General features: G+C 37.2%; 2 protein-coding genes across 2 annotated transcripts in view; one reads left to right on the forward strand and one right to left on the reverse strand.

Moving 5' to 3' along the window:
- LOC136036407 (pyruvate dehydrogenase phosphatase regulatory subunit, mitochondrial-like) overlaps positions 1-2566 on the reverse strand; it is a 45024-nt gene extending 42458 nt beyond the window's left edge. The window contains exon 1 of the mRNA XM_065718621.1: positions 2317-2566. Coding sequence (XP_065574693.1) covers positions 2317-2519 — 203 coding nt within the window. The 5' untranslated portion in view covers positions 2520-2566. The remainder of the gene's footprint in view (positions 1-2316) is intronic.
- Positions 2567-2737: 171 nt separating this feature from the next.
- LOC136036408 (glycine cleavage system H protein, mitochondrial-like) lies at positions 2738-25429 on the forward strand. The gene is made up of 4 exons (XM_065718622.1): positions 2738-2883; positions 15015-15158; positions 18883-19014; positions 25267-25429. Exons 1-4 carry the CDS (start codon positions 2799-2801, stop codon positions 25362-25364), a joined length of 459 nt encoding a protein of 152 aa, XP_065574694.1. The 5' UTR covers positions 2738-2798; the 3' UTR covers positions 25365-25429.
- The last annotated feature ends 360 nt before the right edge of the window (positions 25430-25789 follow it).

Below are 25789 nucleotides of genomic sequence, written 5' to 3' on the forward strand. Positions count from 1 at the left end.
GCGGGTTTCGATAGCCACTGAGAGTTCTTGTTTTAGCTGGGCTATAAGAAAGTCTTTAACCTCCAAATGGCCTGTCAACACTTTAATTTGATTGTTCTTTTCCTCCATTTCTGACAGAAACGTTGAGAGCCTTGTCAGGATTTCTAGATTTTCTGCTTGACATGCCAATAAACTTGCATCAAGGGTCTTAATTTTCTCACTTAGACGGGTTGTTTCGGATTCATAGTTGGGAATGTACACTTACCACAGACAGCTTAGTCCCTTTTGGTATATCAGAGTTAGTTTTAGGTCCCGTAATAATTTGTGGTGAAGAGGTGCCAATTCTGCTTCCTCTTACAGGTCTCTTTGCACTAGGCTTTTGTGGGGGTTGAGATGCTTGCGACTTCAGAGTCACAGGTATTTTTTTTGCAAGACACTCCATGCATAACCATTTGCTGGAATGGTCCTTTAGTCTGATTTGGGCACATTTATTAACGCCCGCGTGGTACCAACGGCCGCATCCTGACATGCATTGGACAGCATTTGTGGTTATCAGCACTCGGGACAATAGTTTTTTGGTTTTGACATATCACAATAGTTGCTTTGGGACTCGAGTCAAGCAGTGGCAACACTAGACAGGGAGAGTCAAGCAGTGGCAACACTGAAGGAAAGAAAGAATTACTCAGTTTTAGTTTAAGTAAGGCACATAAGCAATCTTGAATGCAATTAAATAACACCTCAGTCACTTAGATGTTTTCACAATTAATAATTAGTTTTCTAATAATTCAAGTTCTGATTATAGAAATATTTTCAGTAAAGTCCATAGGGAGATCAAATAACTAAATAATCCAAGTTCAATTAAGAGAAGTCCATAGGGAATCATGATTGAGTCTTACTGTATAATGAGATTATATCCAGATTGTATCAATAAAGGTGTTTACTGTATAAACTCAAGTTCAAGGTTCATTTAAATCAAGGTTGATTAAGAGAAGTCCATAGGGAATCACAATTGAGTCTTATTGTATAATGATATTATATCCAGATTGTGTCCAGTAAAGGTGTTTACTGTATGAACTCTCAAACAAGACTAACAAAATATGGTGGAGATCAGCTTGAAGGCTTGTGCTGTCTGCAGGGCCAAAGAGCTTTGAATCATTGGCAAATAGTGTGATATTGTTGCTGGCCCTGGTGACTAAGTCATTGATAAACATCAAGAAGAGGGTTGGGCCAAGGACTGTACCTTGTGGGACACCACTGATGACATTACAAGGTTATGTATGCTGAATAAAATGGCTATCTCAGAATTTTGATCTGGTGACTTTGGGAAAATGATTAGCATGGGAGGAGGCCTAGGTGCCCTCCAATTTTTTGGTCACTTAAAAAGGGCACTAGAACTTCTTATTTCCATTAAAATAAGCCCTCTTGCAAAATTCTAGGACCACTGGGTTGATACAATCACCCCTAGGGAAAAAGCAAAAAAAACAAACAAACAAACAAACATGCATCTGTGATCTGCCTTCTGGAAAAAAAATATAAAACTCCACATTTTTATAGATAGGAGCTTGAAACTTCTACAGTAGGGTTCTCTGATATGCTGAATGTGATGTTGTGATTTTCATTCAGATTCTATGACCTTTAGGGGGTGTTTCCCCCTATTTTCTAAAATAACACAATTTTTCTCAGGCTCATAACTTTTGATGGGTAAGACTAAACTTGATGAAACTTGTATATTTAAAATCAGCATTAAAATGCAATTCTTTTGATGTAGCCATTGGTATCAAAATTCCCTTTTTTAGAATTTTGGTTACTATTGAGCGGGTTGCTCCTTACTATAGTTAGTTACCATGAACTGTTTGAAAGAGCAAAGTATTGATGAGAGTCAAAAAGACATTCATTACTTCAAATATTCAGAAATTAAATAAAAAAAAACAACAAGTTTTTCAACTGATAGTAAGGAGCAACATTAAAAATTAAAACAATAAGAGATTACTTCACATATGAAAGGGACTGTTTACTCCTCAACACCCTACTCTTTATGCTAAAGTTTTTTACTGTGTTAAAAAGTAGAGCTGAGAGAAAGAGTCAAATTTTAATGTAAAGAACCAAGCATTAAGGAGGGAGCAGTCCCTTTCATATACATAGTAATTTTTGTGTGTTTTAAGTTTTAATGTTGCTCCTTACTTTGAGTTAAAAAAAAAACTTGTTTGTCTAATTTAATTTCTGTCCTAGGCCAGGCTACCCTCTATGGGCTTATTTTGTTTTGTAAATTAGCACGCCTAAGCTCTCTGAAGAATAAATTGAATTTGGAAACTCAACAAGAATTTCTGGGTAGCCTACCTTCCTTGATCCAATAAAAGAGTGTCCTTCCCAAGTCCCATCAATGAAAATGCATGAGCTACAGCTGTTCCTTGCAATCCAGCACCACATATCACATATTTTTTCTTCATAGCAGATGAGGTTAACAGTCTTTTAGTTTTTCTGTGGGAAATGGTCATCAAGTCTTTCCCACTGAATTGACTTGCACTAATTTTTTTTAACATTGCTCATTCACGTTATTCGAATTGGAACTTTTTTGCGGTTAGTTACAAGAAAAGAAAAACGTATTTCTTAATAAATTTTTGCAATTTCGATTTTTCATATCTAGTGTTTTCGATTTTAGAGTTTTAAATCTTATATAATGAAAAGCGAAAGCAAATTTTTTTCGGTCTATTTGCAAAATCTAATAAATAAATAATAAATTAAACAAGGATTTTAGTATATTATTTAACTCTTTGAATGCTATCTGCAACATCTTCCAATTTTTTTTTGGAAAAATTAAAATGCTTGCAGGTACTTCAAGGAGAGTTATAGGCTCACTTGTAAAATTACCTCAGAAACATTTTTCAACTGCAAGTTTTTTGTTAGGTAAGGTAAGCTATTCGTTGCGTGATGTAAGTAGAGATTTAAGTCTAGACAGAATATGAGTGTGTCAAAATAAAAGTGTAGGCTAGCCTATCTTTGGCTGTTTTAGAAGTTTTTTCTTCGTAAAATTCTAGTTGAGCAATTTCTTACTATCTTTAAAAGGGGTTAGGTGAAATGAAGCTTTCAGAGATGGTTCTGCAGGCTAAAGTATGTCCAGGGAAGGTTTTTTGAAGTACCTACCTCCACTCCTTCTCCCTCTAAAGGGCCCTGACCTTTGATGATCTTTAAAAATACATGTGTTGTAAAATTGAAACTTTTCAAAATAGATCTTCTGCTTGAATAATGTTCAACAAAATTGTTTTCAGCTTCACAACTTTGCTTGATCCCAATTAATAAGGTTTTATATGTATGCAAATACATTTCCTAAATTTTGAAAAAAAACAAAATTGATATGGCTCAGAATTGTACTCAAATAACAGGAATTGTATTTTCAGAACCAAAAGCAGAGAAAAAGCAACTGGTAACTGAAAATTAAGGTAAAATGTTGTTGTCAACATTTCAATAGATAGACTATAGACCTGTCATGTAGGCAAATTTCAGTGCTCTCTAGAGGGAGAAGGAGTAGAGCTGGGTACTTTAAAATGCCTTCCCAGGATACACTTTAGACTATAGACCCATCCCTGAAAGTTACATTTTCCAAACCTAACCCCTTTCTGAGATAGCAAGTAGTCACTCAACTAGAATTTTACCGTTTTTTTCCATTATTCTCTAGGTAGCATAGAATTTGAAAAGATTCCCTCCCCCCAATATTTTTCTGGTGTCCTCATTTGTTCTTATTTACCCTCTTTGAATAAATTGTTAATAACCTTTGTTGCATTGCCCCACCCTGCAAGATTTTGCTCATTGGTGCTTGTCACATTGGGCATCCCCAATGATTTTTGCTCTAGATCTAACTCTGGAGGTTGATGCTGCTTGTCATTCCCAACAGTCTTGCACACTATACAAAGTTGTTTTTGTGCAGTGGTGTCAACTTTAAGCCACTGGACATTAGAAAATAGTTCTTATAGGTAATGTCTACCTAGTTGTCAAAATTAATGAGTGGCTTAAATTGCATCTCTCCAGGAAATCTCTCTTACAGTGTGCAACTATACAATTAATGCAGTGACAGCACATTATGTTGCCGTCATTGACATGGAGCAAAACAGAACAAGTATAGACCTTTATAGCCTATTAATCTGAAGTGCAAATTAAGGCAGGCCTAATTATTAAGAACCAATATGGGAACTTCCTAGGAGGGTGGAAAGAGGGAGGCTTTAAATAGATTAGGTTGGAGGAGAAGCATGCATAGCTGTGTTGGCCTCAGGTGGCTTGGTGCTGCAGTGAGTTATTATTATTAGTAGTAGTAATAGAAAGTGCTAATTTGAAATAAAAAGTAGCCTAGGCTGCCATCCAAAAATTTAGTGTACTTTTACATGCCAACATAATTCTGAATAATTCTCTCTGGTTTGAAACAAATTGTTTATTTTGCCCATGGTTAAAATTGTTTATTTTGCCCATGGTTAAAATGGGTTTTTTATTTTCATTTTTTTGGTATTGTTTCAAAAAGACTAATCATGAAAGCATTGCTCAGGAATAGCCAGCTGATGTCATTTCTAAATGACACCTATTCCATGTTATAGTGATATGAACATAACACATATGTCAGCTCTCTGCTGATACTGAAATGTGAAGATAAAGCAATTGAACAGGTTAATGGAGAGATGCCTTTTGAGGAGTTTACCAGCACATTTCAGATTGGTTGCACAAACTCTTGTTAACACTAGATGATGACTTTTGGGTGTGTAATTTGTTATGCGGTGGGGGGAAATTGCCCTCTCCATTTGAAATTAGTCTCTTCAAACATCTTGTTAAAACTAAGACACCTGCATAATTCAAGCATCCAGAGAAACAGGTCAGTTTTCTTTACTATCTATTTGGCTTTATGGTACTATGTGGCTCATCTATAACTGTCATTTTCACATGATTTGGGAAAACTGGCTTGAACTTTGCCCCCCTTCCCATGATTTTGACAAAATTATGCCAATTGATGAATTCTATTTTAGCTTTTGTACTGTATTTTCTACAGAAGTAGCACTAGCAACAAAGTTGGGATTTAGATGAGAGATCAATAAATTGTCTAGGGTGTCTTTGTAGGATTCCTCTATGAAGCAATCAGGATCAGAAAACTTGGATTCATAATACACAAACCATTCGTCTGTCAAAACTTCAGCAAACAATATAGTTGAAGACATGGTATCTCAATGAGAATCAAGCCTGAAAACCATATTCCAATCTTGTTTTGCTTGAGCTGAGTAATCATCAATAAGATTCTTATAATGTTCAGCAAGAAGCTTAGAGAACTTCCTCTGTGTAGAAATCCTTGTCCTATTTAAGGATCTGGCTAGTTTATTTTAAGGATTTTGTTTTAATCTACTCAGACATGCATCTTGTTTTCATAGTTTGTCCTTGAGAAATTCTTGCAGTTCTGGTCTAGCCAATGATCCCTAATAGATCCTAACAGAAAAAAAACATAAATGAAACATGTTTGAACCAAGACTAAGTGAACTATATGAATAAATGAACCAAGACTAAACATAAATCAAAACTATGGATTTTTGTGCTTTTGCTTATGTTCAAATCATATTGTCATGCTTCTGCTTGGCTGTTACTATATTTCATAGGGCAGAAACAAAATTTAGTTGCTTAACAAATAATAATATAATCTATCAAAGATTGATCCTTTGGGTTTAGTATGCTTCAGTTCATTAAGGAAGATTCCTGGATTCCTACTTTTGCATTTTTCCTGGTAACAAACAGCAGAGTACTGAAGCACAGCCAGTTTTTGGTCAAATCCAACGCTTTACATTCTTACGTTATTCAGGAACTAGTTGTAAAAATGCTTTTCACATTAAAAAAAAAAGCAAGAAGCAATTCTTTTCAAAGTTATAAAGTATGAAAGAAATGAATATTATGTCAACTGTTCCTGAAATAAAAGTAATCTGTACAAAAGGCCTGCAAGTCAATAGAACCTATTGCCCCCCTCCCTAAAACACTAGCTAGTGATGATTCTGGGAGGGGGTGCAGGTCCAAAACATAGCAAAGATTTACTTTCATGAATCAATTATTTCAAATAATTGGAACTTTTGTTCATTCTTTGAAAGATGGGAAATTTTTTTCAAGGAGGAGTATGGACTTCTTAGTGGGGATCTAAAACACAGCAAAGGTTTACTTCTATGTATCAATTATTTCAAGTGATTGGATATTTGTTCATTCTCAGAAGTATTGGAGATTATTTTTCAAGGTGGAGCATAGAATCTCTGCAAAAAATAGTTTTTTTGTTGTTTTTTTTTTACTATTTCCTGAAATGGATTGTATTTTTTGTCAAATATATGATATCCTGGATACCTAAATCCATCAAATCCTCTTCTTCTCTAAATATCTCATGTTGTCCCCCTCCCTTTGTAAGAAGTGTTGTGAAATAGAAGAAAATTGTGGGAGCTTTATTTTGATCTTCTTTTGTTGACGAGGTGTTATTTGTTTCTTACCATCCTATCAAGGTCAAAATATAGAGCAATGAAATTGAAAGAGCTGGATCTTCTAGATCAGCCTCATCAAACCCACAAAAATGTCCAGTCAAAGATGGTCTAATAATGCAAAAACATTAATGCTCAACTGACTGAGTATTGTACAGGATAGCTCGGACTGTGTGTCTGCTGCTACATTTTTGAGTGACATAACACAATAAAGATTTAGAGTTATGGTTAACATCCTCAGCCATTTTTTCCTCAAACCTTCTCTTCAACTCCTTTATTTGGTTGGTTGTCTGATTACAGAAAGATTTGAAGACTTGATAATTGTCTTTGGTCTTAATTTTTCTATGGCAGTTCTATACTCAGTGTTTTCTGTTGATTAATTTAAAAACTTTCTACTATACAAATTTTTCAAAGAAAATTAAACAGCTTCATTTAGCTAAGAATGAGCAAAACTAAAGTCAAATAATCTTCCAAGCATAAAACTACCACAAATCACTAGCAATAAATAAATGAAACTCAAAACAAACAGAAATTACAATAAATAGCCAAGTAAAGCTCAAATAAGCAAAAATTAACATGAGTAGTATGAGCTGCTAACCCCTATACCTTTTCAAGACCAGAACACAATTTGGGCTTTACTGAAACAAACAAACAAATGACTGTGGAATTGTCAGTTAAATTGACATATACTGACTTAGTTAAGGTTTCAGTAATTTTTTATTTATGAAAATAAGGAGGGTGAAAAATTTCAAACACATTTTGTTTTCAGTAAAGTGCAAGTAGTTTTCTGGTCTTGAGAAGGCATAGGGATTATCAGCCCTTCTTGTGTTAATTTTTGCTCGTTTTGAGTTTTACTTGGCTATTACAGGGTGCATTATGGGGACATATGAGGGTATGGAGGGGCGGGGTTTTGTCCACACACCACTTACTCCGAGTCTTAAAAACCACATTAGAACTTCTTATTAACAATCTATCAAGGCCCCTCCAACGTTTATACAATCACCCTTTCCATATATATACCTTATATGCCCCCATGGCATAAATTACCGTGCCCTGGGGGCTGGTGGAGGGGGGGGTGTCATATTCAATGACATAATTTCCGGTTCTTCCAATTATGTTGAATGAAATGGCTATCTCAAAATTTTGATTTGGTGTGTTTAGAGAAACAGTGGGCATGGGAGGGGGTTAGTTGCCCTCCAATCACTTTTGACTATTAAAAAGGGCACTGGCCATTTAAATCTCTAATCAAATGAGCTGTTTTCAAAGTTTCTACAACAACAAATGGTAATCTCAAAATCTCTGTCAGATGCATTTTGGTAAAGTGCATGGTGTGGTGGGGCTGTCCATCCTCCAATCACTCTTGATTCTCAAAAAAGGCATTTGAACTTCTGATTACAAATCCAATGAGCCCCCTCCAAAGTTCATACAATCACTGTTTCTATATATACCTTATCTCCCAAATCATGCTGTACAACTCTTCTTGAGGGCTTTGGGGGGTTGTCATCCTCAAAGACAAAATTTTTGGACCTTTCGGTTATTTGGAACAAAATGGCTACATCAAAGTTTTATTGGATGTATTTGGGGAAATGGTAGCCTTGGGATGGGGTTAGTTGCCCTCCAATCACTTTTGACTATTAAAAAGGGCACTCACCCTTTCAATTTCCAATCGAATGAGCTATTTTTAAATTTTCCATGACAAAAAATGGCCATCTCAAAATTAAAATCAGATACATTTTGGGAAAATGTAAGGTGTGTGGGGAAGGGGGTATCCACTCTCCAATCACTTTGAATCTTGGAAAGCACACTGGAACTTCTGATTACCAATTCAATGTGCCCCCTATAAAGGTTATACAATCACGCTTTTGTATATATACCTTATATGCCTCCAGGGCATAACTTACAACCCTTGCCCTGAGGATCTGGGGGGAGGGTGTCATCCTCAAATACATAATTTCTAGACCTTTCAATCACGTTGAACTAAATGGCTATCCAAAAATTTGGATTGGATGGGTTTGGGGGAATGGTGGTCATGGGAGGGGGTTAATTGTACTCTAATTACTTTTGACTATTAAAAAGGGCACTAGCTCTTTCGATCTCCAATCGAGTGAGCTCTTTTTGAAGTTTCTAAGACAACAAATGGCCATCTCAAAATTTCTATTAGATGCAAAGGGCACTAGAACTTTTGACTACCAACTGAACAATCACCTTCCAAAGTTTATGCTATCATCTTTTCTATATATATATCTTATATGCCCCCAGGGTGTAATTTACAATCCTTGCCCTTACAATCCCTACAGAATTTTGATTGGGAGTGTTTGAGGAAATGGTGGACATGGAGGGGTTTAGATGCCCTCCAATCAATTTTGACTATTAAAAAGAAAACTAGCCTTTCAATTTTCAATTGACTGAGCTCTTTTAAAGTTTTTATAACAAGAGATCATCTCACCATTTCTATCAGGTGCATTTTGAGAAAATACAAGGTGTGGGGGAGGGTATCCATCCTCTGATCACTCTGAAGCTTAAAAAGAGCACTAGAACATTGGATTTTCAATCCAATAAGCCCATTCTGAAGTTTTTACAACTACCCTTTCTATACAAACTTTATATATGCCTAGGTCATAACTTACAACTTTTGCCCTGAGGGCAGTGAGGGAGGGGTTGTTATCCTCAAAGACAATTTCCAGACCTGTTAACTATGCTGAACAACATGGCTATTTTAAAATTTGATTGGATAGGTGTGGGGAAATGGTGGTGTGTACATTCATATTCATTTGCCTTCTCAAAGTTTATATCAGATGCATTTCATGAAAATACAAGGTGTGTGTGTTGGGGGGGGTGTGTATCCACCCTCTTATCATTCTGAATCTTAAAGTGAACTCTAGAACTTTTGACTACTAGTCGAATGATCCATTTCTGCAGTTTGTACGATCATTTTTCTGTATATACCTTATATGCCCCCAGGGTGTAACTTACAATCTTTGCCCTGAGGACTCTAGGGGGGTTGTCATCCTCAAATACATAATTTTGAGCCATTTCAACTACATTGAACAAAATGGCTATCTCAAAATTTTGATTGGATGTGTTTGAGGAAATAGTGGGCATGGAGGATGTTAGATCCCCTTCAATTACTTTTGACTATTAAAAAGAGCATTAGCCCTTCAATTTTCAATTAACTGAGCTCTTTTCGAAGTTTTTGCAACAACAAAAGACCATGTCACAATTTCTATCAGATACATTTCGAGAAGATACAAGGTGTTTGGGGAGGGTATCCACCCTCTGATCACTTTGAAGCTTAAAAAAGGCGCTAACAAATCTTATATCCAATCCAATGAGCCCATCCCAAAGTTTTACAACCGCCTTTCTTACAAAAAAATGTATGTGGGCCCAGGTCATAACTTACAACCCTTGCTCTGAGGGCTGTGGGGTCGTCATCCTCAAAGACATAATATCCATACCTTTTAACTATGCTGAACAACATTGCTATCTTAAAGTTTGATTGGATGTGTTTGGGGAAATGGTGGCTGTTTTGGTTGGCCTCTGATCACTTTCCACTTTTAAAAGTGGCACTAGCCACTTAAATTTCCAATCAAATAAGCCCCTTAAGAAGTTTCTGCAACAACAAATGTCATTCTCAAAGTTTGTATCAGATTCATTTCGGGAAAATAAGTGTAGGGGGGGGGGGGTATTCACCCCCTGAACACTCTGAATCTTAAAGTGGACACTAGAATTTTTTACAACCTTTTTTTGTATATACCTTATATGCCCCCAGGGTATAACTTACAATCTTTGCCCTGAGGGCTTTAGGGGGGTGTCATCCTCAAAGACATAATTTCGGGCCTTTTCAACTACATTGAACAGAATGACTATCTAAACATTTTGATTGGATTTGTTTGAAGAACGGTTGGGCATGGAGGGAGTTAGATTCCCCTCCAATCACTTTTTACTATTAAAATGAGCAGTAGCTCTTTCAATTTTCAATTGAATGAGCTCTTTTCGAATGGCCATCTCACAATTTCTATCAGATACATTTCGAGAAAATACCAGGTGTGTGTGTGGGGGGGGGGTTCCACCCTCTGATCACTGTGAAGCTTAAAAAGGCCACTAGAACATTTGATTTCCAGTCTAGTGAGCTCATTCTTAAGTCTTTACGACAACCCTTTCTATACAAACCTTTTATGCACCCAGGTTATAGCTTACAATTCTTGCCTTGAGGGCTGTGGGGGGGGGTTGTCATCCTCAAAGACATAATTTTCGGACCTTTTAAGTTTGCTGAACAAAATGGCTATCTCAAAATTTGGTTGGATATATTTGGGGAAATGGTGGGTGTAAGAGGGGGGGGGGGTTAGTGGCCCTCTTAATCACTCTCGAATATTAAAAGGGACATTAGTCACTCCAATTTCCAATCAAATAAGCCCTTTTGGAATTTTCTACAGCAACAAATGTCCATCTCAAAGTTTGTATCAGATGTATTTCAGGAAACTACAAAGTGTAGGGGGGGGGGGGTGTCCAACCTCCAATCACTCTGAATCTTAAATTGAGCATTAGAACTTTTGATTGTCAATCCAGTTAGCCTCCTCTGAAGTTGATACGATCACCTTTTCTATATAAACCTTAAACACCCCCTGGGCATAACTTACAGTCATGGCCTTGAGGGCTGTAGCAGGGAGGGGTATCATCCTCAAAGACATCATTTCCGGATCTTTCAACCATGTTGAACAAAATGGCTATGTAAAAATTTTAAATGAAAATGTGGAGAAATGGTGAGCGTTGGAGGGGGGTTAGATGCCCTTAAATCGCTTTTGACTTAAAAATGGCACCAGCCCTTTCAGTTTCCAATCAAATGAGCTCTTTTCCAAGTTTCAAGACAACAAATGAAGGGTAAAGAAAAAGAATACAGCTTCGAACTTTACAGTCCCTACCAGCAGTTCTGATATCCGTTTCTTGGCCCTTCAGCCAGGAAGTGCAGTGGGGGGTTGGAGCCAGCCATCCTGTACTTTTCCACACCCTCCCTGTTCACCTTCCCCAAATTTCTTTTGGTACCCATTTAGAGCTGGAGCTTACAGAGTATGCCACTGACCCCATCTCAAACCAAATAATTGGTTACAATAGGATTTGAACCCTCGCTCTCTTTAACAAAGCATCCAAAATCCAGCACACGAATCCACCTGGACAACAAATAGCCTTCTCAAAATTTTTATCAGATGCATTTTGGGAAAATATGAGGGGGGTATCCACCCTCCAATCACTCTGAATCTTGAAAAGGGTACTAGAACTTTTGACTACCAATCAAATGATTCTCTTCCAAAGTTTATGCAGTCATATTGTCTATGATTACTATATGAGGTTTGGAGGGGGTATTCACCCTCTAATCACTATGAATCTTAAAAAGGACACTAGAACATCTGATTTCTAATCCAATGATTCCATTCCAAAGTTTCTGTGACCACCCTTTCTATACAAACTTTGTACACCCCCAGGGCATAACTTACAAACCTCGTCCTGAGGGCTTTGGGGGGTCATCATCCCAAAAAAAATTGATTAGATGTGTTTGGGGAAATAGTGGGTGTAAGAGGGAGTTTGATTGCCCTCTAATCACTTCCGGCTATTAAAAGGGGCACTAGTCACTTTAGTTTCCAATCAAATAAGCTCTTTTAGAAGCTTCCACAACAACAAATGACCACCTCAAAATTTGTATTAGATGAATTTTGGGAAAGTAAGAGGTGTTAATATGTGGGGGGGGGGGGTCATGCATAATGCGATTGCATTAAATCTTAAAGAGGGCACTAAAACTGTTGGTTACCAATCCAATGAGCCAACTCTGAAGTTTATACAATCATCCTCTTAATATAAACTATAAATACCCCATGACCATAACTTACAACCCTTGACCTGAGGGATGATCGGGGTGTGTCATCCTCAAGGACGTAATTTTCAGATATTTCAGCTATATTAAACAAAATGGCTATTTCAAAATTTTGATTGAGTGTGTTTTGGGAAATAGTGGGCGTGGGAGGGTTAAGTTGCCCTCCAATTACTTTTAAGTATCCAAAAGGGCACTAGCCCTTGCAATCGAATGAGCCCTTTTCCAAGTTTCTATAACAACTCCTTTGATACAAAGTGCCCTGGTCTAAACAATAAAAAGTTATACATTGTGCCCATTTTGCTCTTTACTTAGGCAGCGCTATGATTAGCATGCTTATTTTGATAGTTAAAAAAGGTAATTTTTTGCCTGTTTTATCTGAAAAATTCTTGTACAAGACTTTTCAATATGGAGAATATCTGTTTTACATTTGACCAACTCTCATCAACATTGTCAGTAATAAGCTGTTTCCAGTTAACACTGACAAATTTTTCAGACTAGTTCGTAGTTTACATATTTTTGGTGCTTAGAAGAAGGTTGTTTGGTATGCCGGTATAGATCCGAAATATTTACTACATGGTTGCTATGACCAACAGGTGTGGTTATTTATTTTTAATGAGAAGGTCAGGGTCACTGAGGATAACCAGATCAAGACTGTTGGGGACGTTACCTTCCCTGAAACGATTTGGTTGTAATATTGTTTAACAGAGTGAATTTACAAAAAGGAGAATCTAGTACAAAAACCAGATCCATCAATCCATTTGATTTCAGGAAAGTTAAAGTCCTCCAGAAAGACAAGATCATAGCTGGCAAAACTGGGCATCACATGTGATAACATGGCAGTCAAATTAGATTCAGAGTCCAAAACACAGGGAGCATTCAGGCTTCTGTAAACAGAACCCACTGTAATTGAGATTGTTTGATTGTGCATTTTTATCAAAACAGACTCAATTCCATTAGTAGTCAGAAAATTAAAATGAAAGAGGCTAACCTTGAGTCCATCTATTATGTATAAGCACACTTCTCTGTGGCAAAGTGGGGAATTCAGGTTAAAAATGAGTTGGTTACCATTGATTTTGATTTCGTCAGGTGATAAGACTGACAAGGTGTTTTTTGGTGAAACTTCTGTAATTGCTGCAACATCCATGTCTTCTGATATCATGTGAAAGCAGAGTTCAGAAGCTTATTAGGGAGGCTATCAACATTGGAGCTAAGGAACCTAATTCCTCGCGAGGTAGGAATCCAAGAGGATGCAGGACTAGAGTAAGCAGGAACCAAAGGACTGGTAAAGTTGCTGGATGCAGCACTATGAAACAACAAAGAAGAAAGAGCAAGTTGATGCAGAAGAAATGTCAGCATCAGACAGGAAAACATTATTATGATCATTACTAGACAGTTGAGGGGCAAAATTTGGTGGTGTATAAAAAAAAGTCCATACAAATTTAAACGAATTACAGACGTAAAAGGGGGCACAGGCACAAGTGGGACATTGGAGTGGTTGGTCTTGCTCCAACTGGCAAGTTTTTTTTTAATGATGGCACCCTTACAAATTATCAAATCCATCTGTCCATTAGCTTTGGACTACCATTTCTTCCTTTGGACTATCATCATAGAAACTGACTGATCCTTTTCTTACAGAGGATTTCTGTATTATTTGCTTTCTAAATTTGGTTGATGGCGCAGAGAAGGGCGGCTACCAGAGGGTTGGTGTCTCTTTGAAAGTCTTTTTACTTTGGTTGGGGGGGGGGGCAATGTCAACTCCATAAGTGTGTAACAGATTACAGGGAAACTGCATCATCACTCTGGGTGGAGATTCCATATGCAACAATATTCAAACGTCTTGTAAAACGCTGACGCTCTGAGGATGCTATCTGACTAACATTAGTTTCAGTTAATTGGGCTACAGGAAGTTGAGACAATTGAGGAGACACTGTAGAAGCCACTAGGTCCAGAATAGTTGAAACAGAGCACACTGATTGTGGTTATCACATTTAATGTCAGTTCTCGGTTGGGAAAGTCGGTCAACTGATTATTTGTAACAAACTCCATCTTGGAATCTTCCCTGAAAGATTTCAAGGAATTTCCAGAACAGAAGCTTGCTTTGCTATTATAGCGTGCTTACTAAAGGTGGGAGGGTTGACTTTGCAGGATGGACATGACCATGAACAAGTAAGTGATTGCATCATCTTACTTAATGATATATATTCGCCAGGAAACAGGCCTGGACAATCATCAAAAATCCACCTTTCACAGATGTCACACTCTATTACAGAGGACCCCTCATCCAATTCTGTAGAACAGGCTGTGCACCTATTCTATATGGAAACAAATACAGCAATAAACAGCAGAACCATCTAATATACTGGTACACTAACTTATTATTCTTATTCATTATTGTGTATATATCACATTCGTCAATAGCCTATGATAAGCTAACAAAGACCAGGAAAAAACTGCTGGAGCAAGCTTGACAGATTGTAAACTTCAATTAGCTAAATTGCCAGGAAAATCGTGTATCTAATGATATAACTCAATGTGTATATAGAGCACTTGGTCATACCAAAAAACGGTGTTTTTTTATTGTTCCATTTTTGGCCTCTAGGCAAGTTTTTTTTGTGTGTGTGTTTGTGTGTGTGTGTGATCATTATTTGATCCTTCAAAAGAAGGGGACAGCAACTTAATCTTGTGTATATTTTATCTAGGTAGGAAATATACAGATAAACATGAATGGATAGATGTTGATGGCAAAATTGGCACTGTTGGTATTTCATCTTATGCACAGAATGCTCTTGGAGATATTGTCTATGTACAACTACCAGATGTTGGAACTACTTTTGAGCAATCAGGTATGTCTGAACCTTGTTGTTTGGTTTTTAGATGTTTTACTTCTATTTAAGCTGCTCTCCTACCAGTGGCAGATGCATTTATTGACTGCTTGTCTGTAAATAATTTATATGAACTGGAAATCTGGCAAGTTCAAAATCATATTTGAGTAAATAAGTTAATACCAACAATTATTTGAGTTCTCTGAATAAGCGGTTTCCCTCTCATTACCTTAAATTGCATTTTCCAGCATTATAAGGAGAAAGTCCTGTAGAGTTGCTAGTTAGTGATGATGGGGAGCCATTGACTCAGTTGCATCTCACTCTGTCTTCCATGACTTAAAGGACCGACTCTTGTTGACAGCAATCTTAAAGGCATCAACAGAGGGAGCAGTTACAACAGTGTGAGGAAGATTGTTCCAATGGGTAATCACTCTATTGTAGAAGTAGTGGTTGGAAACTCTGGTATCTGCCCTCTTCTGGGACAACTTCTTACTCTGCCCCTGTGTCCTGGAGTATTCTTCAAACTGAAATAGATTTTGACAGAAGGAGTCAGTATTCAAGGCTTATAAGTCACTATGACATCCTCTCTTCAATGCCTGTATACAAGTGTAGGAAGCTTCAGTTTATTCCATTGAGATGGATAGTCAAGATTCTTGTATCTATTAACAACTTTGTTGCCTGTCTTTGGAGATATTCTATTTTTTGCTGATCTCCCTTGTTCAGGGGTGTTGCAACACACATCCCAAATTCTAGCGATAGTCGCACAAGACCCTTGTACAGTTTGTCATAACTTTTGATGATCTTCTATATGTAGTATGCTTGATTGTGCTAAGGGTCTGGGATGCTTCACTTTTACTTACTTGTGCTTGTGGCGGGAGTCAGGCGTTTCCGCCTCGCCCAGCATCCAGGATCCTTGTGACCTCTTTGGACCAGGTTTCATGATCTGCTGCCAATTGCTCTGCGAACGGGAGCCACTGGGCTGATCATCTATGTCTAAATTTCTTAAAGCCACCAGTGGGCCAGATCAGACTTGATCAGAGTCCACTAGTTCTTCTTTTGCCCTCCTTGATGCCTCTTCCAAGAGTCGTAAGGCTTAACTAGAAGAATTCGACGTGGCAGGTATTCTGGTGGTCTTCACAGGAGTTTATCCAGCCATTTTAAGCAGCGCTTTTTAACAGTGGTAGTGACATCTCTTCTAATCTTGCTGAGTAGGTGAATATCGGAGGTAGATGTACAATCTTGAAATGAATCACAAGTATTTGGTGTAAGCATTCATGTTCAAAAGCAGCTAGTACTCTCTCATGTTGAAGCTTCAAGGACCAAGTTTCGATCCCATAGAATAGGATGGTTCAGACCACGGCCATATAGATTCGACTTTTAGTCAGAATGGAAATTTCTCGGCGGTTCCAAAGGGGCTTTTGAAGGGATGCGAAAACAAACTGTGTTTTATGTATTCTTTGCTGGATTCTAAGTCTGAAGAGCCATCAGTGCAAAGTATGGAGCCTAGGTAGCTAAAGCACTCAACCCTTTCTAGCTGAGTTAAGTTCCCGCTCAAAGATATTTGGGTCAGAATATTCATGACCATAAATTTAGTGTTCTCTCTGCTTACTTTAAGTCCATTCATACTCAACCATTTGACAATATCATCTAGCATCTTTTGAGCATATTCAGGGTCAGAGAGGAGTCCGATATCATCAGCGTAATCCAAGTCGGTCAAGGACAGATTTTTTCCAATTTGAGCACCACTGTGTTGCATTAAGGCATTTTCTAGCACCCAGTCTATACAGTAATTAAGCAGAATTGGATAGAGAACACAGCCTTGCTTTACTCAACTTTCGACTAGAATTCTTCAGTTTCCTTGCCATAGATTCTTATATGGCTTGTTGACTCTGAGTAATATGGCTGAATTAGTACCTGGCATGCTTTGGTAACTGCTGTATGAGCATGCTTGTTAAATTTTAGTTTTTCATCAACAACAATTCCCAAATGTTTCGCCTCTGCCAAAGAGTCAATCAATTGCCTTGAACTGTCACCACCTATCATATGGTACTGCCATCTTATATTTGTACTCCCAAAGTGCAATGTTTTGAACTTCTGAATGGTAAAGTCAAGTTTCAACTCACAGGCCCATAGGGAAATCAAATTCAAGTCGGCTTGTAGGCTCTTGTAACTAGCAATTCTGCAGGGTCAATAAATATTGCATCATCAGCTTCAACGCTCATCTTATTTCTTACAGCTTCTGGTGCATCATTAATGAAAATGTTGAACAATGTTGGAGCTAGAATTGCTCCCTGAGGCACACCATTGTCAACTTTGGCAATTCTGAAAAGAATTCTTGCCTATTTTCTCCAAACTGCATCACCCATTCTGCAACTTCCAGAGGGATAACAAAAGCTATCAGTTTTATATTCAGCCAGCAATGACAGACGTTATCAAATGCTTTGGCAAGTTCTGATCTGAAGCCATGTTGGCTGTTTGTGAGCAGTTTGTTGTCAAATAAATGTTTTGTGATTGTGGTATTGACAATTCCTTCAAGAATTTTATCAACTGTTGAGATAATGCTAGTGGGTCAGTAATTGGTGACATTATTCCTACTTCCACCTTTGTGGACAGGCTCAATATTTGCTTTTCGCCAACCTTGAGGAATTACTTTGGTATCCAGAGACTTTTGGGACAGTTGTGTCAAGCAAGGGGCAAGCTCCAAATGGGTCTCTTTTAAGTTCCTGGGATGAACTTCATTGGAGCCAACAGGCTTATTTTTATTTAATTTTTTGAGCCTCAGTAATATGTCCGCAGGTTTGATGATCATAACTTGCATAGGCTTCTCAATATTGTAATCCAGCATGTGTGGCAAGGGAGTATTATCTGGAGGCGTGAAAACTGGCCTAAACTGCTTATTCAGGACTTTAGCAATATATCCAGGATTGGTTATACTATTCTTATTAACTGAGAGTTCTGTTACTGAATGTCTACCTGGCATTTGAGCTGAGGTATATTTTCAAAACTTCTTTGGATTAATTTTTGAAGCTGATGCTAAGGAATCCTCATACTTGCTTGTAAGTTTTCTTGTAAGGTGCTGGACTTTATTTCGCATCATATTGAAATTATTATAATTTACCTGTGTTGGAATGTCCTTGTACTTTCTCCAGAGTTTCTTTTTCTTTCGGATTCCTGGCCTAATTTCTTGTTTAAGTAAGGGAGACTTCTTGGTCTTCATTTCCAGGTTGTTGTTGTATATTTTGCAGTTGTCTGCACAAGCACCCTTTTCATATCAGGCCAAGCTTCCTCAGTATTTTCATTTTCAACAAAAGACCTATATTGGCTTGCTAAGTCTTGCCTGACCTTGTAATTTGTAAACACCTACTTTGTCAAATTGTCTGCTTGTGGGTACAGCTTTAGCAACAAGTAATAGCTATATGGTCACTTGCCCCAAAAGGCGGCTCTGAGTCAACATTTTGGATTGCATCCTCATCTTTAACAAATAGGAGATCTAGGGTGTCTGATCTCGGTTTCTAAAAAAAAAACGATTTTGAAGTTTAAAAATGTCAAGAAAAGTCAAATGCTAGATGGTGTTGGTGATTTGTTTTTTGTTGGTATGAGTACCTGTTTCTACTCTTGTAAACTATTCGTATTTTTTTTTTTAATATCTTAAAGAAAGAAAAAGAATCTAAACTCAGAAAATTGTCAGTACTTTTTTTTGTGTGTTTTTTTTCTTTCTTTTTTAAAATAGATTTTAATATTGTAGATGAATGCGGTGCCTTGGAGAGTGTAAAAGCTGCAAGTGAAGTGTATAGTCCAGCCTCTGGTTCCGTTGTAGACAAAAATTCTGAAGTCGAAGAAACGCCGTCTCTTGTCAATAAGTCTTGCTATGAAAATGGTAAGTTTGGTTTAGTCTTGATCCAGTTACTATTTAGTTACCCAGAGTAGCGTAAGCGTGTAGTAAGCAATTTGCAGTTCAAGCCGCCACAATATCTAAAGTGATAAAAAGTACAAAAGTCACTATGATGTGCTATGAAAAAAAAAAATAAGTTATTCCCCTTCATCAAATTTATGAATGTTTTACTTCTGAACTCTTCATGAAATTAATGTCATCTATGCCATAGTATAATTGTTACTGTGACATACTCTGAAACTGAGAAAATAGAAGTGTTTTTTGTAAGGAATTCTTACTTGAATGTAATCAACAATAAATAAAATTCATATTTTTCTAGCCGGATACTAGTTGGAACTGTTCAGATAACTAGGTGGTAGTTTGGTGGCTCAGAACACCTAAAAATCTCGGAAGTTTGATCAAGAAGAAAATCTCTCCCTGTTCTTCCGACAGGAAATTCTATTGCGTGACCTCATCACTGTAGAGATGGGACTTGGAAGGGGCATCATTGTGCTAGGCTAGTACATTGAGGGCGTTAGTAATCTGGGGACTCGCTGGTCATATAAATTCCCATGGAACCTCCATGATTGTGCCACACGTTAATCTTCCAAATAATGCCATGGCGTCCCCAGTAGGTTCCACTCCCGTTAGGGAATGTGACGAAGTGACAAATTTATGAGCTTTCCCAGGTAGTAAAATTTGAGTATACAAGGCGATCTCCAGAATTACTCTCTTAAATGGGGTGTGGAACGTGGGTCTTAAAAATTGAACTAGTAGTTGCATAGGTATTTTTTTTACCACTATTGCCTTCGCCCATTCTACGCGTCCAATGCCATGAAAGATAATCCAATAAGGAGATCTTTCAGCGATGTAGAAAACCGTATTGAGTCTTTGAAACTGTAAAGAAACGACCGCTCGTGTGGTATGGTGCTCTTCCATTCCATTCTATTCAAAGCCTCCCTCTTTACATCGTCTCAGAAAGTTCCCATTTCCTAAAAATCTTTCTTTATGACATCCTCCCAGCCTCAGACGACCTGCTTTCCGTTTAGCCCTCGACGGTTGACCGAAAAGGACAATCTTCAGCAATCTGTCATCTTTCATCTGCAGAACGTGCCCTAGCCATCTCAAACTTTCTCTCATTATAGCCCTAGAAAGTGGGATTAAACCGTGCTTTTCTTACAGCCTACTGTTTGAAATACGGTTAGGCAATTTCCCTGGAAAACATCTAGCCAATTTTCATCTGCTTTTCGGAGTGCCCATACTTCAGAGTGATATTTGACCACTGTCATCCCTGTAGCTTCTAAAATTCTAATCTTGGTTTGCAGACTTATCTTCCTATTCTTTCAAACTTTTTTTAAATTGTGAAACAACACCCTTAGCGTTGGATATCCTACTTTTAATATATTCACTGCTCTCACCGTCTTTATTAATAATATTACCAAGGTAAGGAAGCTGTCAACCTGATCGATCCTTACCCAACTTCACCTTTTCATCTTCACTTATTCCTAGCCTTAGTGGCTTAGTCTTCTTGACATTAATTTTTAAACCTATTCTAACACCCTGAACTCACAAAACCTGTAAAAGTCCATTCATTTTGTTCATGTTTTCATCTAGGATGCTTAAAACATCCGCATAATCTAAGTCCAGGAGAGTTTTTCCTCCCCGTTTGATTCCGTGGTTTCCCATTGCGTTTCTTGTGCTCCTTGAGGCAAACTTCCTCAAAAGTATCAATCTATAGGGGGATTTAACACAACCCTGCTGAGCTCCTTGTTTAGTATGAAACCAGTTGCTAACTTCGTTACCTTTCTAACTTGCGAAAGTTGCTAACTTTCTTACCTTAACTGCAGCAGTGCTATTCTCATACATAGCACTAACCACTTTAATGCATTTGTCTGGTATATCATACAAGGATAAGATTTTCACTAAAGCTCTTCTATATACAGAATCAAACTCTTGCTCATAATCTATAAAAATCAGGACCAAAGGTACTCACTTATCATAAAACTGATAACTTAGGCACTTCTCAATTATTAACCTGAGAGTAAAAACTTGGTCGGCGCTTCCTCTACCTTTTCTAATACTACTCTGTTCTTTTCTTATAACTTTGTCTACAGCATATCTTAGTCTAAATAGTATCATATTACTAAGTAATTTGCTACCTAGAGAGGCCAGACTAAAGCCTCGACAATTGCAACACTCATTCTTATCACCTTTCTTATACAGTGGTTTCATTAAGGTTTTTCTGAAATCGCTAGGTACATACCCTTTTTCAAAATCATATTTATTATCTTCAATAATTTATTTATATCCTCTGAACCACCATATTTAAGAAACTCATTTACCGCACTATCAGCAACGGAAGCCTTATTATTTTTTAATCCTTTTAGTACTGTCGCTTATTCTTCATCACAAAACAACGCTTTCTTGTAACTCTATCTCGGTTTAGCACATCTCTATTTAAGTCTTTCCTTATCACTAATTGTGGCCCCATTTCTATCTGTATCTGGGACACGTCCGGATTGACTGCTTCTTCTCAATTTATTTACATGCCAGAACAATATTTTACTATTATTCTGTCTAGCTGTGTCTTCCAGATCCTTGACAATTTTATCCATGGCCTCCACTTCACACCTCCATAGTTCTTATTTTAATGCTTTCTCCACTTTCTTTACATTTATTTTGTTTTCATATGATCTATCCCTCAGATAAATCTTTACAAGACCTTTCTGTCTATTAAACGTAAAGCTTTTTCACTAATATTCCTAGCTGTGCTCCTAACTTTTTTCTTTAAGGCACCATCAGCAACTTCACTACTTTTTTTTTCTAAAATCTTTCCATCCATCTTCCACGTTATCAAATTTAAACCCTCCTATTTAGTATTCAACTGTTCCTGGAAAGTTTCTCTCAAATTTTCATCTTGGAGTCTTCCAACATCGTACTTTCCCGGGAGGTAGTTACCCTTCATGTATTTCAGCTTTAAATTAACCCTTGACACTATTTGATACTGATCTTTACTTTTAACATAAATAACAGCACTCCTATATGCCCTACTATATTGTATTGATCCTGCCAGTCTTCGGGATACAATAACATAATCAATAAGGTTTGCTGTTTTACCATCACGTGAATACCATGTTAACTTATGGGCTATTTCATGACCATACACCATGTTGGCTATAACTAGATTGTTATGCCTACAAAATTGCAGTAGTCTGTAGCCATTTCTGGTTTCTTTTTTTTTAAACCAAATTTACCTAGGTTAGGATACCATCTATCCCTAGTTCTACCGACCTGGCAGCCGGTCTATTTCCTCCCTCGCTTGTAAGTAAAATTCAGTTGAGTCACAAGTATCTCCGTCAGTCGGTTCTACAGGGGCATATACTACTATAACTGATGCCCTGAAATATTTAGCCAAAAAATGAACGATTAATATTCTATGTTTAATACCTTCCCAGCCTAAACAAGACTTTAGGCTATATCTATATACAGTGGCGTCGTTCGGAGGGGGGGGGGTTACTATGGGGGTCGGTCCCCCCAAATAACTTGGAGAAAAAACTGTACTTCATTTAGTAACTTTATAACTGTTGCTCGTTTTAAGCTTCAAATTCGCTCTAGCCTATACTTCGACCAGATATTAAATTAATTAAAGCCAGCTCGTGTTTAATGTAAAAAACCAGAAATAGTGGTCTATTGCGCTTCCTCATCAATATTTATACAAATATACCGCCTTTGAAGTCTTATCATCAATGAAATAGGTCGTCTCCTTCTTTTACAAGCTCAATGTAACATCAACCAGAGAGAATTATGCTCTTGCTGGCAGATCTAGTGCTGGAAATTCATTATAGTGAGAAACAAGTTCGACTGCTTTCAATATCTGAATCAGAATATGGTTTGTCAATTTTGCGTTTTAAGGTAGATTAAACAATTATTTGATGCTTGGTTATCCCCTAGGGTAGTGCCGAAGGAATTCAGACCTAGAGAGATCTAAGAAACTAAAATCCGAAGTATTTAATTGTATTATACTGCTGTTGCTATTGAAAATAGTTCCAATGGCACCAATCACGGGAAGGGGGAGCTATTTGCCTCCTGGATTTCCTTCCACCCCTTGATTTCAAAAATAATTAGTTATTTATTATTTTCATGGAATAAAAGAAGAACAAAAAATTGTTCCATCCTTAAATTTTTTATAAGTATAGAATTGTGGCGGTTGAGAAGGAAATATGTTAAAAAACAATTCTTAGACGTACTTCATGATATGTAAATTAATTGTAGTTGGCACCTCAGAATTAGCTAATAAATGTAGTAGAGGTCCTGTAATGCCACAGAAACGTGAAGTTCCAGCGAAACTAGGGAGGGGGTCCATATGAGACCGTGCAGTAGTTTTTCAAAAATACGATGTTGTATCCTGTCATTGATGTCCTAACTACAGAGATTGAAGGTAAGCTAAAAGAGAACAGTTTGGACATTTCGCACAACTTAAGCACAATGCTAGGTGCAAACGAAATGAACAAAGACAGTGTAAGCTTTGTGTGTAAATACTAGAGCATTTGTGTGTAAATACTATCAGCATGTGTAAATGCTGGATTTTGAACGCTGCATGTCTGCAGTGTTTTACGGAGTTGAGGATATAAAAAACAAAAACATTTTAGAAAGAGCACTGTTTTGCTGAAAACTCAAAAACAGTACAGTAAAACTCAAAAAACAGTAAAACAGTCAAAAACTCAAAAACAGTTCAGTAAATCGCTAGCATATGTCACGTATGACAAATTAGTTGAACCCCTTTAGAGTTCTGGACATAATTTGGAAATTACCAAAAAGTCATTCCATAGCCGAATATACGAATTAAAATGCCAAAAATGAATAACGACTATTACAGATGTATTAACATTTGGATTAGAATATGGTAAGAAAACAATATAGCTGGATTTGATAAACCGAATCGAAGGCACAAATCGAGAGTAAACTGTATATTTTACTGTATTGAAAATATTAATGACTAATCCAATAGAGTTCAATCTTCTCGTGAGCTTTCTCTGTAGCGCGGGATATAATATGCAAAAAAAATCGAGGTACTCAGGAGTATAGTTTTTGCTATTGAATGGTATTTTCGTCTTAATTTCGCGCTAAATTGTTCAAAATACAAGCGTAAAGAAATTTTACACGGCAAACTGATGCAGGGGAGATATACCTTAGTGTTAATTACTCCTGGCTGTGCACTTACGTTTTAAATTTAAGCTTATTCAATTTAACCTTTAGTTTATTGGAAAGTCGTTAAGCCTAAATTGTTAATCATTAATTGGAAAAATTTAAATCCTTTAACAGAAACTATTTCTGGTAAGATTATTGCTGCTGTTTTTTTTTCCTGCTGATGATGGATACTGTATATGTGTTCAAAATATCCAGATAAAAAACGTTATATTTGCTTCACTGTCAATTAAAAGGTTTCATCCCTATTTTGAACTGTTATATTTTGGTAATAGTCTTATACACACGTTCTGAAATCCTTGATGCTAAGTAAAAAGTAAAAAAGGATTAAGATCCTCCATAACCACTGCTGGTACATAAGGTGTCGAATGCCGTCTCAGTTGCTGGGTCTTTTTTACAGAGACATAGCAAGCTTCAGAGGCGCCATTTGGGGGGGGGGGTCAGGGGTGGGCAAATGCCCACCCAAGATTTTCCAGTGGGCCCAAGCTTCCACCACAAAGGGCCCTTTGGCGGCCATAATAATCCATTCTGTCGAACTGATTTGAAATTATTGCACGCCTATTAACCAAAGAGCGTAATTACTTGACGACCCTTGGGTTAATTACGCTATTTGCTATTAATTATTGTAAACTTTGAAAGTAGGTAAGATACATAATAAAATTCTAGAGTTCTGTCAAATGCCCATTTCCTAGATGATTACGCGACACAAAGTGAGTCGGGGAGGGGGACGCCAAGATGGAGTTTATGCCCACCCCAAGATTTGGTCCAAATGGCGCCCCTGTCAAGCTTGTTGCCTAATCTTGCTGCTTCGCGGGTCCAACCGTTGGTCCCGTATTTCCAAGCAGAGCATCAATCCACTGTACTAAAACAGTGTTGATACTTAAGGTAATGTTTATTCTTTGAGCTGACAATGTTTTTAGGAAAATTGTTTTATAAGCTGAATTTCTGGAAGTATGACTGGTCCTTATTACAACATACTGCTTCCTTGCTGGCTCTTACTGAATCTATGTTCTTTTATTTTTATTATTTATTTTATTTTTGTTTTTATTCTAGGATGGTTATTCAAGATGGAACTGTCAAAACCAGAAGAAATCGATTCTCTAATGGATGAAGAAGCTTACAGCAAGTACCTCAAGTCTCAAGAGGAATAAATAAATTCCTCTCATTTCTTTTGTTGATTTTTAGTATCATTTCAAAGAAGAGAGTTATGAAGTCATCCGAAGTTTATAATTTTTAATAATAAGTAAATATGGTAGAAATTCTGCTTAAATTAATTGTGTACAAAACCATCTTTTGTCTTGAAAGTATTAATTACAAGGGAGGAACTTGTATTTTGCTCATAAAATTATCTGGGATGCAATTTAAGGAAAATGTAGAGGGGAGAGGGGCAAGGATTTTTTTCGATTTTCTTTCTGAAATTACAAGTCGCTTTGATGTAATTACCCTTTGATACAACACTGGCTGTACATTATATTCGATTCAAAACAATTAAGAAACCAAACGAGGCTGATTTTCAACCAGTAAAAAAAGAACATAAAAGATAAAGTAGAAGGCCTCAAAGGAAATTGAAGAACTA

The sequence above is a fragment of the Artemia franciscana genome, chromosome 15, assembly GCF_032884065.1.
Source record: "Artemia franciscana chromosome 15, ASM3288406v1, whole genome shotgun sequence".
NCBI classification, from domain to species: Eukaryota; Metazoa; Arthropoda; class Branchiopoda; order Anostraca; family Artemiidae; genus Artemia; species Artemia franciscana.

Excerpts from the sequence above, each read along its gene's own strand:
- LOC136036408 (XM_065718622.1), top strand. The coding sequence starts at position 2,799 with ATGCTTGCAGGTACTTCAAGGAGAGTTATAGGCTCACTTGTAAAATTA. Across the intron at positions 2,884-15,014 it reads AACTGCAAGTTTTTTGTTAG|GTAGGAAATATACAGATAAA; the intron begins GTAAGGTAAGCT and ends TATTTTATCTAG. Across the intron at positions 15,159-18,882 it reads AACTACTTTTGAGCAATCAG|ATGAATGCGGTGCCTTGGAG; the intron begins GTATGTCTGAAC and ends TTAATATTGTAG.